Source organism: Schistocerca gregaria, chromosome 2, assembly GCF_023897955.1.
Source record: "Schistocerca gregaria isolate iqSchGreg1 chromosome 2, iqSchGreg1.2, whole genome shotgun sequence".
NCBI lineage: Eukaryota > Metazoa > Arthropoda > Insecta > Orthoptera > Acrididae > Schistocerca > Schistocerca gregaria.
The window spans coordinates 89428178-89444516 of record NC_064921.1 but is presented as its reverse complement, the minus strand read 5'-3'; the positions used below and the strand labels follow the sequence as shown (position 1 = coordinate 89444516).

Genomic DNA, 16339 nt, shown 5'->3' with positions numbered 1-16339 from the left:
ATTTGTGGCTGTGTAGCGTCTGTTATATTTAAAAACAAACTATTTTGCACTAATTTCTCATTATCAGTTGGCATTTCTGAAGTTGATTGTTCGTCAAAAGATTCCACATTATTAATACTCTCGAATGTCTGCTCACCTAACGTTTCACTGTCGGGTTTTTCACAGTTCTATTCCTGAAAAGAAGTTCTCGTCAGTATTTTCTACACTTTCATCACTTTGAGAACGAGTAATTATTCTGTGGGACATTGTCAGTAATTAGCACACGCAACAAAATATATTGGTGTTTAAAGCGGATTCAACACTGAACAAACACTTTTCAACGCAGAATCAATAGAGCAAACAGAATTGCCGATGGGCTGTGAATTAAAGGTATACAGTTTAGTATAAGCGTTGGGCCACTTAACACTAGCTTATTCATACAATTGTCAGAGTCAATATATTCATTTTCACCACTAAAGAGTCTTACTGATTGGATGTCGCTAAGTGCAACCTTCCCGTCTCCTCTATATCTCTTTTCTTGTTACGCAATAACCGTCTCCCCTATATCTCATTTGTTACTCAACCTTCCCATCTATAATATCCTATGAAACCTTTCCTTAGGATTTCTACCTCTTGCTCAATAATAACAAATGAAATCTTCTTTGAAATTAATTCTCTTTCTCAGTTTCCGCATACAAATTTAACTGATGCTTATTAAAAGTTATTTTCTGATTATCTCTTCGAAACATAGAATGTATCGTCGTCGTGGCCCTCAGTCGTTATTTGTAATAACCAGAAACTGTTCCTTACCTTTTTTACTGTTACTGGATCGCCATCTGACTGCTACATCGAACTGTGACACGCATATACTTACTCTGTTTTACTATACTCTATTACCTCTTGGTGGGCTGTCATAATAAGTGGCTGTATGTATTACCATAGCTGACGTTATTCTTTAATTAATTTGACGCAACTTACGTAATTCATAGTTAAACTATTTCTTGACAACAATAAAATTTTGCGAAGTTTTACGTTGATGGTTTTTGCGACGGATTATAATAAGTAATGCAATATTGCTGGCAAAAATTAATTATATTCTGAATGAAATGATTTTACAAACGTTTAAATGGGACTTACTTTTGACAATAATCTCACAACTAGCAATGCGCAAACATTACTTCAGTAATCTTGAGTTTCTCAAGAAATTAATTCAATAATATTAGTTCCTCATATGATAATATCTAGCTGATGTCTCTGTAAGTCCGTTTATAATCTCTTGTAAATCATAGCTAGTGGGTTGAAGGCACCCCGCTCCTCTCGCTTCAGACCTGCTACCGACTCGCTTCCCATCTGGCTTACTATGGACTTCCTACGAACGTTGAAGTGCGGTCGCTCCTGCCAACAATGCTTTCTGCTGCAGACAATCCCTGCTACCATTACAAAATGTATCAATGCGCGGTCTTTCCCGCTCTTTTCTTAAAATGTATCTATACGCGGTGCCTCCCGCCCTTTTTAAAATTATATGAATGTGTGGTCTCTCTTGTCAACAATACTTTGGTGCACACATTCCCTGCTACCACAATTCTTTCCACCAAGACAAATATTAATTATTCCTACTTAATCCTATTTACAAAGTATAAACATCCTTCATAAATTGTGGTTTGACAATAGACGATAGAAATATACACGTCTTACACCAGTATTAGATTCCAATCCACCACTGCAGGTTTACTGTAACCCTTGGACCTTCACATTGACGATGAAATACAGAAATTGCATCGGGATTGAATACAAGAGGCACAATATCGACTTCTGTCCAGGGGAAGTAACGCCTCAAACAGTCTGTGATTTGCACCTTTCATGGGAGTCCAGTATTAAATTCCCATGCAACACGACAGATTTAGTGTAACCCTTGGACCTTCACAATGATGATGAAACACAGGAATTGCATCGGGATTGAAAATGAAAGGCACAATGCCGACTTCTGTACAGGCGAAGTAACGTTTCAAACGGTCTGTGGTTTGAACATTTCCGGGGAGTCCAGTATTAAATTCCGATGCACCACGGCAGGTTTACTTTAACCCTTGGAGCTGTACATTGAAAATGAAACACAGAAATTGCAATAGGATTGAATACAGAAGGCACAATACCCACTTCTGTCCAGGGGGAGTAACGCTTCAAACAGTTTGTGCTTTGAATCTTTCCTGGGAGTCCAGTAGTGGATTCCGATGCACCACTGCAGGTTACCTGTAACCCTTGGAGCTTCACATTGACGATGAAACGCAGAAATTACATCGGGATTAAATAGGAAAGGTACAATGCCGACTTCTGTCCATGGTGGAGTAACGGTTCAAACGGTCTGTGCTTGTAACCTATGCTGGGGGACCAGTAGCAGATTCGGATGCACCAATGCAGGTTTACTGTAACCTTGGACCTTGATATTGACGATGAAACACAGAAATTTCATAAGGATTGTACAAGCGAAGGGTGGGGACACCCAACATTAATGTCTAATAATACTTTCGATCAGGTAGTTTAACCCTTTCAGACCAGGTTTTTTTCCGGAAGTAGGAAAAATTTTCTTTATTTGGTGATATTTAATAATTCTAAATGGAATATTTATAAAAAAATATGTACGCGTTTTCAAAATACACTTTGTAGACTTGGATTTATTTTATGAAGTTAAATAACTAATTACCTGGAACCGCGCGGCTGCTACGGTTGCAGGTTCGAATCCTGCCTCGGCATGGACGTGTGTGATGCCCCTAGGTTAGTTAGGTTTAAGTAGTTCTAAATTCTAGGGGACTGATTACCTCAGACGTTAAGTCCCATAGTGCTCAGAGTCATTTGAACCATTTTTGAACTAATTACCTAATATTCTCTACTATAATAAATAGTAAAACGATCATCCAATAATTAGCATGCAAAACATCAATAACAATATTCAATTATGCAGTGCACTGTAGCGAGCCAACTACAACCGTGCATTGTGGTGGTCACGAGCTACTGCACACTGCTCCACTGACTTGCTGATATTTTCGTAGTGATGCCCAACAGTTGGCATCATTTGCGCATGATAAAAACTTTGAACATTTACAATCTGAAAAGGTTAAATTATACAATTACCAGAAAGCGTGGTAAAATCAAAATGTCAGTATTAAACAAGTGGAACAAAATGGGTCTTAGCAGGTTACAAGCCGGCCGCTGTGGCTGAGCGGTTCTAGGTGGTTCAGTCTGAAAGCGCGTGACCGCTACGGTAACATGTTCGAATCCTGCCTCGGACACCGATGTGTGTGCTGTCCTTAGGTTAGTTAGGTTTAAGTAGTTCTCAGTTCTAGGGGACTGACGACCTCAGATGTTACACTGCTGGTCACTAAAATTGCTACACCACGAAGATGACGTGCTACAGACGCGAAATTTAACAGATGGGACGAAGAAGCTGTGGTATGCAAATGATTAGCTTTTCAGAGCATTCACACAAGGTTGGCGTCGGTGGCGACACCTACAACGTGCTGACATGAGGAAAGTTTCCAACCGGTTTCTCATACACAAGCACCAGTTGACCGCCGTTGCCTCGTGAAACGTTGTTGTGATGCCTCGTGCATGGAGGAGAAATGCGCACCATCACGTTTCCGACGTTGATAAAGGTCGAATTGTAGCGTATCGCAACTGCGGTTTATCGTATGGCGACATTGCTGCTCACGTTGGTCGAGATCCAATGACTGTTAGCAGAATACGGAATCGGTGGGTTCAGGAGAGTAATACGGAACGCCGAGCTGGATCCCAACGGCCTTGTATCACTAGCAGTCGAGATGACAGGCGTCTTATCCGCATGGCTGTAACGGATCATGCAGCCACGTCTCGATCCCTGAATCAACAGATGGAGACATTTGCAAGACAACAACCATCTGCACGAACAGTTCTACGACGTTTGCAGCAGCATGGACTATTAGCTCGGAGACCATGGCTGCGGTTACTCTTGACACTGCATCACAGCCAGGAGCGTCTACGATGGTGTACTCAACGACGAACCTGGGTGCACGAATGGCAAAAAGTCATTTTTCGGATGAATTCAGGTTCTGTTTAGAGCATGATGATGGTCGCATCCGTGTTTGGTGACATCGCGGTGAACGCACATTGGATGCGTTATTCGTCATCACCATAATGGCGTACCACCCGGCATTTTGGTATGGGGTGCAATTGGTTAACGTCTCGGTCACCTCTTGTTCGCATTGACGGCACTTTGAACAGAGGACGTTACATTTCAGATGTGTTGCGACTCGTGGGTCTACCCTTCATTCGATCCCTGCGAAACCCTACATTTCAGCAGGATAATGCACGACCGCATGTTGCAGGTCCTGTACGGGCCTTTCTGGATACAGAAAATGTTTGACTGTTGCCCTGGCCTGCACATTCTCCAGATTACTCACCAATTGAAAACGTCTGGTCAATGATGACCGAGCAACTGGCTCGTCACAATACACCAGTCAATACTCTTGATGAACTGTGGTATCGTGTTGAAGCTACATGGGCAGCTGTACCTGTACACGCCAACCAAGCTTTGTTTGCCTCAATGCTCAGGCGTATCAAGGCCGTTATTACGGCCAGTGGTGGTTGTTCTGCGTACTGATTTTTCAGGATCTATGGACCCAAATTGCGTGAATATGTAATCACATGCCAGTTCTAGTATAATATATTTGTCCAACGAATAACCGTTAATCATCTGCATTTCTTCTTGGTGTAGCAATTTTAATGGCCAGTAGTGTCAGTCCCATAGAACTTGGACTCATTTGAACCATTTTGAGCAGGTTACAATGACAGAAGGGTGATGTTCCGTAAACTCATAAATGCAAGATTGTTGCTAAATGTCTGTTGAAGGAAATGCACGCTAAGAGCTGTGTTTCCGAGGAGCAATTTGATGTCTCATAAGTTCGCTTCTGTTCTTGGACAGAATGTCGTCAGTCTCTGTGTGAAAAAAATCGCGTGTTTCCATGAGCTTAGCTGCGGAGGTGGAAGGGCGTCGAGGACAGCGCGTCCTAAAGACCCAGTGGTAGCCTGTGTTTTTGAGAGCCGCTAATGCGGGCTTGGCCAAGTGCAAATCCGGGAAGCGAGGCTGCCAAGGACGCGCAGACGTCGATGACGATCATTAGCCGGCGAGCTGCCGCCCCCGAGCCTTTTTAAAAGTGTCGCGCAGTTGTGGCGCCGACAGCACACCACCGTCACACCACAATGAAGGCACACACGGCGTCGCTGGCAACGGCTACGGTGGTGATACTGCTTCTGGTAGCGGCGGGGGTACGGGTGAGTACCGAGCGCAGTAGCCGGCGAGTACCACGTCGCCTACCGTGTGCACAGCATTGTAACTCGATGTCAGCCTCCGTAGCGCAGCGGTAGCGATAGGGGGCCCGGGTTCGATTCCCAGCAGGGAATTCGGTGTTGTGTGTTCTTCGTTATCACTGACACACAAGTCGCTGAAGTGGCGTCATCTATAAAGAGTTGCAGTACGGCGGCCGACCAATAAACGTCATACGATCATTTCATTTTATAACTACACTACTGGACATTAAAATTACTACACCAGGAAGAAATGCAGATGATCAACGGGTATTCATTGGGCAAATATATTATACTAGAACTGGCATGTGATTACATTTTCACGCAATTTGGGTGCATAGATCCTGAGAAATCAGTACCCAGAACAACCACCTCTGACCATAATAACGGCCTTGATACGCCTGGGCATTGAGTCAAACACAGCATGGATGGCGTGTACAGGTACAGTTGCCCATGCAGCTTCAACAAGATACCACAGTTCATCAAGAGTATTGACTGGCGTATTGTGACGAACCAGTTGCCCGACCACCATTGACCAGACGTTTTCAATCGGTGGGAGATCTGGAAAATGTGCTTGTCAGGGCGGCAGTCGAACATTTTCTGTATCCAGAAAGGCCCGTACAGGACCTGCAACATGCGGTCGTGCATTATCCTGCTGAAATGTAGGGTTTCGCAGGGATCGAATGAAGGGTAGAGCCACGGGTCGTAACACGTCTGAAATGTAACGTCCACTGTTCAAAGTGCTGTCAATGCGAGCAAGAGGTGACCGAGACGTGTAACCAATGTCACCCCATACTATCACGCCGGGTGACACGCCAGTATGGCGATGACGAATACACGATTGGAAGGTGCGTTCACTTCGATGTCGTCAAACACGTATGCGACCACCATTATGCTGTAAACAGAACAAGGATCCATCCGAATAAATGACGTTTTGCCTTTCGTGCACCCAGGTTCGTTGTTGAGTACACCATAACAAGCACTCCTGTCTGTGATGCAGCATCAAGGGTAATCGCAGCCATGGTCTCCGAGCTAATAGTCCATGCTGCTGCAAAAGTCGTCGAACTGTTCGTGCAGATGGTTGTTGTCTTGCAAACGACCCAGGGATTGAGACGTGGCTGCACGATCCGTTACAGCCATGCGGATAAGACGCCTGTCATCTCGACTGCTAGTGATACGAGGCCGTTGGGATCCAGCACGGCGTTCCGTATTACCCTCCTGTACCCACCTATTCCATATTCTGCTAACAGTCATTGGATCTCGACCAACGCGAGCAGCAATGTCGCGATACGATAAACCGCAATCACGATAGGCTACATTCTGACCTTTATTAAAGTCGGAAACGTGATGGTACGCATTTCTCCTCCTTACACGAGGCATCACAACCAACAACGTTTCACCAGGGAACGGCGCCAACCTGGTGTGAATGCTCTGAAAAGCTAATCATTTGCTTATCACAGCTTCTTCTTCCCATCGGTTAAATTTCGCGTCTGTAGCACGTCATCTTCGTGCTGTAGCAATTTTAATGGCCAGTAGTGTAGATAGTCTTATAGGAACAGAGGAGTCGGTGAGCAGTCGGATGATTTCGGTCCGTTCGGATCGTTTCCGCCCGTTGCCGAACTCAGCTAGGAAAGAATACAGGGTGTTTCATAAGTGGTGGTCAGTATTCAGGGATGTAATAGTCAAGTAAACATGGGGTCTAAAACGCATACCTTAAGACCTATGAGCAAATTCTTGATCTTCGATACTGTGATACAAATCTCTTCTACTGCAATCTCTTCGCTTTCCATATTTTGGGAAATGGTAGTATGGTCCAAACAAAGAAAAAATGTCCAGTAAACATGTGCTCGAAAATGCATACCTTAAAAGTTATGAGCACTTGTTAATTAGAAGAGTTGTGTTTCAACGTAGCGAAGATGAACAAGTGCTCATAGCTCTTAAGTTAGGCGTTTTAGGGAACATGTTTACTGGACTTTTTTTCTTGTTTTAGTCCATACTACCACTTTCGAAAATATTGAAAGTAAAGAGATTGCAGTAGAAAGGATTTGTTTTACAGTATGGAAGATCAACAATTGCCCATAGCTCTTAAGGTATGTGTTTTAGACCCCATGTTTACTTGACTTTTTTGTTTCAAATGGTTATTCCTGTCATATCCTTGAATATAGAGCTCACTTCTGAAACACCCTGTTTAGCTGGTGAGAGAGCGTTACAGAGATGCTAAACAATCTCCACTGACAGACATTACCAGTGAGGCATTATGCATCACGGAAAGAGGAAGTACTGTAATTTTGAGACAATACTTTTCAGGAGGAGTCGAACAACATGTTACTTCCACCCACATACATCTCACGTATTGACCACGAGGAGAAAATTCGAGAAATTAGAGCCAATACAGAGACTTACCGACAATCATTCTTCCCACTCACTATTCGCGAATGGAACGCGGTTGGAGGGATCAGACAGTGGTACCGAAAGTACCCTCCGCCACACATCAGTAGGTGGCTTGCGAAGTATGATGTTGATGTAGCGCGCCATAGCAGTTACACTGTCTGATCGAAAGTGTCGTCGGCAGCTCGTGATCTAGTGGACGGTAGTGCAGAGTGTTCGGTCAGAGGGTTAGCTGCCCTCTGTCATTCAAAACTGAGTGAACAGATCAATGATGAACTTGAACAGGTGTCACGGGACGTCCGCCACGAACAAATGCAACAAACAATTACGAACATAATGAGACCAGAAAAAAAGTGGCTAGCGTTTCTGCCTCTGGATCACGGGGTCCCGGGTTCGATTCCCTGTCGGGTTGGGAATTTGCTCTCCCCGTGGACTAGGTGTGTTTGTGTTGTCCCCATCATTCCATCATCATTCGTGAAAGTGACTAGATTGGACTGTGTAAAGATTGGGACTTTGTACGGACACTGATGACTGCTCAGTTGAGCGCCCGACAAACCAAATATCATCATCGAAAGCGTCTGAATACCCCCATGTAGTGCGGAGTTGACTACTAGATGTGACGGACTGGCCAGTACAAGGATAGGCAACGACTATTTTGTTGTCAGCACAGAAACAATATGGGTCAGCACAGCTCAGTGGCTTCGAACGTGGACTGATCATTGGATGTTCATCTGAGAAACATATTAATCAGGGACATGCAACCATTTTAAAGCTACCCTGTCGACTGTTGTGATTGTGAAGCGGAACCACGAAGGAACAACAACAGCTGAACAAAGACCAGAAAGACCTTAAATACTGACGGACAGGACCGTCAGGCATTGTGGAGGGTCGTTGTAAAAAATAGCATCTAATTAGCGAAAGGAACCGTTTGTGAAGTCCAAAGTGCTATCAGCAGTCCGACTAGCGCAGTGCTTCTGCGAAAGGTGTTAAAAAGAATAAGGTACAATGGGCAAACAGTTCATCGTAAGTCATCCATACATTCTGCAGTCAGCAGCAAGCGACAAGGCACCCATACCCGGGAGCAAGGGTGTGTTGCACCCTCCCCCCCCCCCCCCTTCCTTAGCTCTCAGGGAAATGAAAAAATCGCAGTATAGTCAGCTGCTTTTCTTTCAATAAAATGATTTTAAAGTCGGTATTACGCAGATTTTTTTTACAGGGTCGGAACTGGAACTTTTTTATCACTTCTTAGAAGTCGCCATCCGTTTCTTAAAATATTAAAAATAATCCATACCTCCAGGGCTAGCATCCCCCCCCCCCCTCCTCCCACAAACTATCGTATGGGCGCCCTTGGCGAAAGGGATGGGAAAAAGCTACCGGTCGAAACAAGCACCGGTATTTTAGTTATGAAAACCCGTTATTTTTGGGTACCGTATTTGTTTGGCAATGGTTATAAGAAATGTTATTTTATTTTATACTAACAACTGGGTAAAAATACCGAAATATCAGTTAGCGATAGCAGCAGTTCTGAAATATTTAGTTTTAAAATAAACCTTTAAAAATACGATTAGTTTTTATTCCAAAATTTCCATTCATTTGAAATATTGCGTTATAATACAAAATGCTAAAGGCGGTCAATGCTGTTTTGATAATGATGACGACAGAAATGAGCAACGGAACACACGCCATAAGAACTGGTACAGCGTTGCTGAGACAGTAACGTATTTGTTACCGTGTGGCGTGGCCTATTAGAGGATACGCGGGTACATGCATTGTCCCATCTGGCCTACTAGCCGACTTCTGACTGTCGTCGTTCGACATCAGTTGTATTGCAGAATGACATCATCTCTAGTTTGGAACTGTTTTACGAAATGCAGTATCAATGAAGTACAATCCTCCATTTCCTTCAAAAAATTAAAAACGGGGGGAGCCACAACAAACTTGCGACATCATATGACTAACAATTCCCTCATAGAAAGCAGTTGACCTGTCGCCTGCGTCTACATATCATGCTTCTGTCCGCTTGTAGCCCTTGAAATCGAACAAATTAACAAGGACAAACCTCAGTTTTCACCTTTTAGCTCTGACTTCATAATGTCCAAGTATGGTATGATACTCCCTTACGACATGAGTATTGAGCAGAGTTTCAAAGAATTAGAATGTGTAGGAGAATAAAGGCGATTTTTTCTAGCATTTAGTCACTTATCACTTTTCGAGAAAAGCAGAGTACGGTGGACGGGCTAAGTTTTCTCTTATTTGCCTATTTAATTTAATGTTTTGATTCTATGCATCACGAAGCTAAGGCAGTCAAAAATGTTCCATCTTTGTTCCGGTTGTGATTTATTATAGGAAACAGTAGGAATAAAAAACCGAAAATCGAGTATTTCAGTACTCTGTTATTTTGAGCGGTTAGTCTGACGTCGAAGAAAACCTATATAACAGAAAACAAGTTCTGTCAGCGATAACCACCATCCCTAATTCATAAAGCGATGCTTGAGGTGGTCTCAAGACCGACACCAGTGTACAGAGAATGACTGGAAAAGGGTGATTTGAAGTCATGAATTACGCCATGCACTGTGGAAATCCGATGTAAAGGTTTGGGTTTGCGAATGTCTGGAGAACATTACCCGCCATCACGTGTAGTGCCAAAAGTGAAGTGGTGTCACAGTATGGGGATGGCGCTAGTGGTTAGGACGTGGTCCGCTTATTGCGGCTTAAAAATACGCTAAATGCGAAAGGGTATGAACATATTTTAGAATGTTGTTTACTGTGTACAGTTCGGGAACAGTCGTTTGTACCAGCATGATACCCTGTCATAAAGCAGCATCCCTGAGGCAATGGTTTGTGGACAGGACAGTCCTGAAATGGGCTGGCCTACCCAGAGTCTCGACCTGAGCAAAATGAAACACCTCAGAAGATGAGTTAGAAGGTCGATTTCGACCCAGACCACAGCATCCATCGTCACTACCTTCTACAGTTTCGGCCCCTGAGGAAGAATGGTCTGCCGTTCTTCTGCAAACATTCAGAAACCTCGTTGAAATGGTCGTCAGCACAGTTCAACCTGTAATAAATGCGAAGGGTATAGACAGTCCATATTAACGACAATTAACAGTTGTCCAGATACATTTGGGCGCAGCATTACAGAAGGCACTGAGAAGTACGATATTCGGTCACAATCGTTATTAAGAAATTACCGTTGCTGGGAGTTTAGACATTGATGTCTCAATATCGTTACTAAAGTCATTGGAACATCGGAACATCGATGTCGACCTTCAATGCTGGCAAAAAGCCAGGCTAGTTATTGCCACTGGCAATAAACTTTTCGTCATTTAAACGAACCTTTATTCTGAACATGTCTTTTAAACACACCACTGCAATTTTCTTGACTTGTCAAATGCGACCAAGGGTGAAGTGGAGGGAGATGCAAAACTTTTGACGAACTCAGACAGGAAAATAGGCTATTGTAGCCAAGTGTGGACTAATGCCTTTACTTTTCATGCTATCGTGGTGTCGAATAATGTGGACGACAACACCTCGATAAGTTTCTGGAAAACGGAGGACTCAATTTTAATTTATGAGCTGAACATTATAAAATAGCCCAAGAAAAGATAAGAAACTCCCTGGCATATTAAAACTGTGTGCTGAGCCAATACTCGAACTCAGGACCTTTTCCTGTTGCGGGCAAGTGCTGTACCAACTTTTTTTGTGAAAATCTCAGTTGTTCGTAATTGATCGTTGTATTTCTTCGAGGCGGACGTCCAATGACACTTGTTGAAGTTCATCGTTGATCCATTAACTCAGTTGTTTTCTTTTTGTTACAGAGGGCAGCTAACTCTCTGACCGAACACGCTGAGCTACCGTGCCGGCCACCAACTGAGATACCCAAGCACGACTCACGACCCCTCCTCACAGCTTTACTACTGCCAGTATCTCGTCTCCTACCTTCCAAACTTCACAGAACCTTCCAGGAGCCCTAGTTTTGCAAGTCTCGCAGGAGAACTTCTGTGAAGTTTGGAAGGTAGGTAACGAGATACTGGGAGAAGTAAAGCTGGGAGAACGGGGCATACTATATTTTCTCAAAAATATCATTTTTATAATCTGTAAACAAGAAGTGGGATACGGGTGGTTAATTATTACTGTATTTCTTGATTGATAAATATCATTTTAGCTGTATTTTATGATGCTTTTTAGGACGTTCAGTAAATTAAACACGGTGTAAGAAATATCATTGAGTTGGTGACAGTTATTACTTGCTGTCAATGTTTAGACATCTCCTAATGGGAGGCAGTGCTATCGGGCTTGTTACCCCTATAACTCTCCTGTTCCCACTGCAGCTGTCACGCCAGACAGTTACCGAGTGCTTATATTTCAAGCATATTCCACGAAAGCTGCCGCCCAATGTAGAGTTACTCCTAAATACCTCCGGGATTTCAGAAAACGACTGCCCAAAAATTAAAACAAATGTGGTACAGATAAATGACACATACTGGTATCAGGGCATAGGTCACGGCGGGCAACAGGCGGCCTGCTGGGCGGATCCAGCCCGTGATTTGTTTCAATCTGGCCTGCGGTAGAAATTCACGGGAGAGTGAGCAAGGCGATTACGTTGTATTCCGACTGGGACGCTCTTTCGGATATTTCCATCGACTCTCGGCTGGCCTTGATGTTAGTAGCTCATAACGAAGACCTGTGGAAGTTTCGCTTACTCTGTGCATGTGCAATGCTACTTCGCCGTAACTGGATTTGAACAACAAAGAGAAACATGTTTCCAGTCTAAGTGTGACGTTATGGCCCACGTGCTAATGTGTGTGCGGAGAGTGAGAGAAACAGCTTACTACCTTAAAAGGGTGCAGGGATTTTCACCTCTGAAATTTTGTTGACTCCATCGATAGACCCCAGCAGCCCCTCGGTAGAGTCCGCGCAGTATACGGTAGGCGATACGTAGTAACCAGTTTTTGTCCAAAGCGCTGGGCGAGTTCATTCGTTTGTTTAGAAGGGGAGGCCGGTCAGCGATGACAGACTCAAGGCGCACGACTTGCAATCTTTATCAAACGATTTTACAGAAACTATTTGGTAAGAAAATTTCATTTTTGGCTCTGAGCACTATCGGACTTAACTTAGCACTACTTAAACATAACTAACCCAAGGACATCACACACATCCATGCCCGAGGCAGGATTCGAACCTGCGACCGTAGCGGTCGCGCGGTTCCAGACTGTAGCGCCTAGAACCGCTCGGCCACAACGGCCGGCATTTCCTTTTTGCTTCACTTTATTGCTTCATATGTTAAATTCATGATAATGTCCCCTTCACTTGTTAATGGTCTTAGTTATTGTGCTATGAAAACTAGGGGTCATTATGATTTTGCGTTTGGTGCATATCGTATAATATGTTATCGCATATGAAATTTAGCTATAGTATTGATTTTTTTTTTTTAAGAATTGAGTAGAGGAGTAGAGGTATCTATTAGTTACCAATCTCGATCAATCTGATCTGACCGTAGCACCCACATTTGCGGCAGCGCCGCGCCAGTGTTGAAGCCAGAGTGAAATATCCACAACATTCCTCGTATTTCATTAACAGTTTCAGATATCGAAACGAGATTTTGGCAAATGATAGCACGCAAAGAGGAGAGTATTTTGCCATGAGGTTATTACGCAAAACTTTGTTATCTACGTGTCATTGCGTTGACTAAAATTTTTTCAATGAAAGAATATAATTTTTAAGATTCATCGACAGCTAGTGTAATGCTACGGACCTCACTTCTCCTGAGTTCCTCACTAAATAAACTCAATAAACCACTGGCTCAGAATTCTCTCACAATTGTATCTACACAACATGTTAGTGAGGGGAGACTGTGTCAGCTCCGCTGTGTTTTGCAAAAGAAGCAAATCTTAACATGCCAACAAAAGGAATGTGTAGGTTCTACTCACAATTCGCCACTCTTGACACTTCTCTGAAAGTTACAAATGGTGAAAGAATCAGACGAAAATAAATCGCTGCATTTTCGGCGGAATTCTTTTTAGGTACTAACCAAAGCAGAGGTGACAGGTATTTTCGAATGGTCACCATTCAAGTGTGGGCATGGAAGAACTCCATTTGGTGTTTACAAAAAATGTGATCATAGGCTTCAGTTTAGAACAGCATTTCCCTTAAAGCGCCTGCCTCTAACCCCCACCACTACCGTTCTCCCCATGCATGCGCTACCGTCTGTGCAGTGTGCATCTATCGGCCACAGGATGCTGTGTGAACTCATAGTCGTGAAACCCTCTGTCAATGGTGTCATTCTGCCCGCTGGAGCGGCCGTGCTGTTCTAGGCGCTACAGTCTGGAACCGAGCGACCGCTACGGTCGCGGGTTCGAATCCTGCCTCGGGCATGGATGTGTGTAATGTCCTTAGGTTAGTTAGATTTAATTAGTTCTAAGTTCTAGGCGACTGATGACCTCAGAAGTTAAGTCGCATAGTGCTCAGAGCCATTTGAATGGTGTCACTGGATGCAGTGTGGAGGGGTGTAGGATCAGCATACCACTCTCGCAAGCACTGGTATTTTTCATGACCTAGAGCCGCAACTAATCGCTCAAGCAAGTACTCAGCTTGCCTCACGAGGCTGAAAGCACCCCCATTCCAATCCTGACACCAAGAAAATATCTCAAGCAGTACCAAGAATCGAATCCAGCTCCTCCGCATGGCAGTCAGCCGCATTGCTCTCGCAGCTACGGAGACATATGCAAACGACACCAAAACGTTAGTTACTGCTTACTGCCTACATCTGTATTACACATTCATATATCACGAGTATTGATAGCACACAACAATGGCACAAAAACTATCGACTACTCGTACTCCTCAAATGCGCCGATGCGAACAATAATAGTAGGGTATCTAACTTCGTGAACAAGCTAGTTATCTGTTGCCAGCTCACACATAAAGTTCTGTGCTAGATCGTAATATCAGCTATGATGGATTACGCAATGTCACCGTATTCCACAGTTCGCTTTCTTCTAAATGGTATCAATTTTTCCTTCTCCAGATGAACATAAAATGAATGTACGCTTAAGAAAGGGTGTTTTGAGGCATAATTTATTAGTGTGACATGTCGGGAAATGGGCGTTATTCATATCTTTACGTTACCCCATAAACATTAACGTCACAGGTGCTACAGTTCTGACATTATGCACTAGGAGCCTTGCTGTTGCATCATGCTGCACTATTTCATAGTAGCAGAGTGTACCAGTTGGTTCATGTGTGTCAGAACATGTAGACAAATCATTCAATAATTACCGTCATACTATGGTATAGTGGCATCAAATTATTTTGTGTCTGCGAGTAGAGATGAACTGATTTCTGGCTGTTGTTGCACCTGCCTGAGCAGGAGTAGTGACTTCAGTGAATTGCATGCAAATACGCTTTTGCCAATATTGATTTTTGCCACTTCACAGGCAGTACCCAATTTGAGCATTTGCAGTGTGAATCAAAAACTTGGATAGATGCTCTGTCCACTGATATGTGTCTATTTTCCAACTCTGAATTTACTTATGAGTATCTTGTAGGGGGTATACGTGCACAATTTTGTGGCCCCCAATCTTTCAACTCCTTAGTTTGCTAGTGATTATGAACTCTACAGAGTGTAACATATTTTGAAACGCTTATTCACATTGTGTCGCACTTTGATCTTCCTGATTTCTGCACTGTCACATCTACATCTACATAACTACTCTGCAATTCACATTTAAGTGCTTGGCAGAGGGTTCATCGAACCACAATCATACTATCTCTCTACTATTCCACTCCCGAACAGCGAGCGGGAAAAACGAACACCTAAACCTTTCTGTTCGAGCTCTGATTTCTCTTATTTTATTTTGATGATCATTCCTACCTATGTAGGTTGGGCTCAACAAAATATTTTCGCATTCGGAAGAGAAAGTTGGTGACTGAAATTTCGTAAAAATGTCTCGCCGCGACGAAAAACGTCTATGCTGTAATGACTTCCATCCCAACTCGTGTATCATATCTGCCACACTCTCTCCCCTATAACGCGATAATACAAAACGAGCTGCCCTTTTTTTGCACCCTTTCGATGTCCTCGGTCAATCCCACCTGGTAAGGATCCCACACCGCGCAGCAATATTCTAACAGAGGACGAACGAGTGTAGTGTAAGCTGTCTCTTTAGTGGACTTGTTGCATCTTCTAAGTGTCCTGCCAATGAAACGCAACCTTTGGCTCGCCTTCCCGACAATATTATCTATGTGGTCCTTCCAACTGAAGTTGTTCGTAATTTTAACACCCAGGTACTTAGTTGAATTGACAGCCTTGAGAATTGTACTATTTATCGAGTAATCGAATTCCAACGGATTTCTTTTGGAACTCATGTGGATCATCTCACACTTTTCGTTATTTAGCGTCAACTGCCACCTGACACACCATACAGCAATCTTTTCTAAATCGCTTTGCAGCTGATACTGGTCTTCGGATGACCTTCCTAGACGGTAAATTACAGCATCATCTGCGAACAGTCTAAGAGAACTGCTCAGATTGTCACCCAGGTCATTTATATAGATCAGGAACAGTAGAGGTCCCAGGACGCTTCCCTGGGGAACACCTGATATCACTTCAGTTTTACTCGATGATTTGCCGTCTATT

The 16339-nt window shown here is 43.5% G+C and overlaps 1 protein-coding gene across 1 annotated transcript in view; it reads left to right on the top strand.

Moving 5' to 3' along the window:
• Positions 1-5145: 5145 nt before the first annotated feature.
• LOC126336391 (general odorant-binding protein 83a-like) overlaps positions 5146-16339 on the top strand; it is a 43741-nt gene continuing 32547 nt past the window's right edge. Inside the window, exon 1 of the mRNA XM_050000066.1 lies at positions 5146-5280. Coding sequence (XP_049856023.1) covers positions 5209-5280 — 72 coding nt within the window. The 5' untranslated portion in view covers positions 5146-5208. The remainder of the gene's footprint in view (positions 5281-16339) is intronic.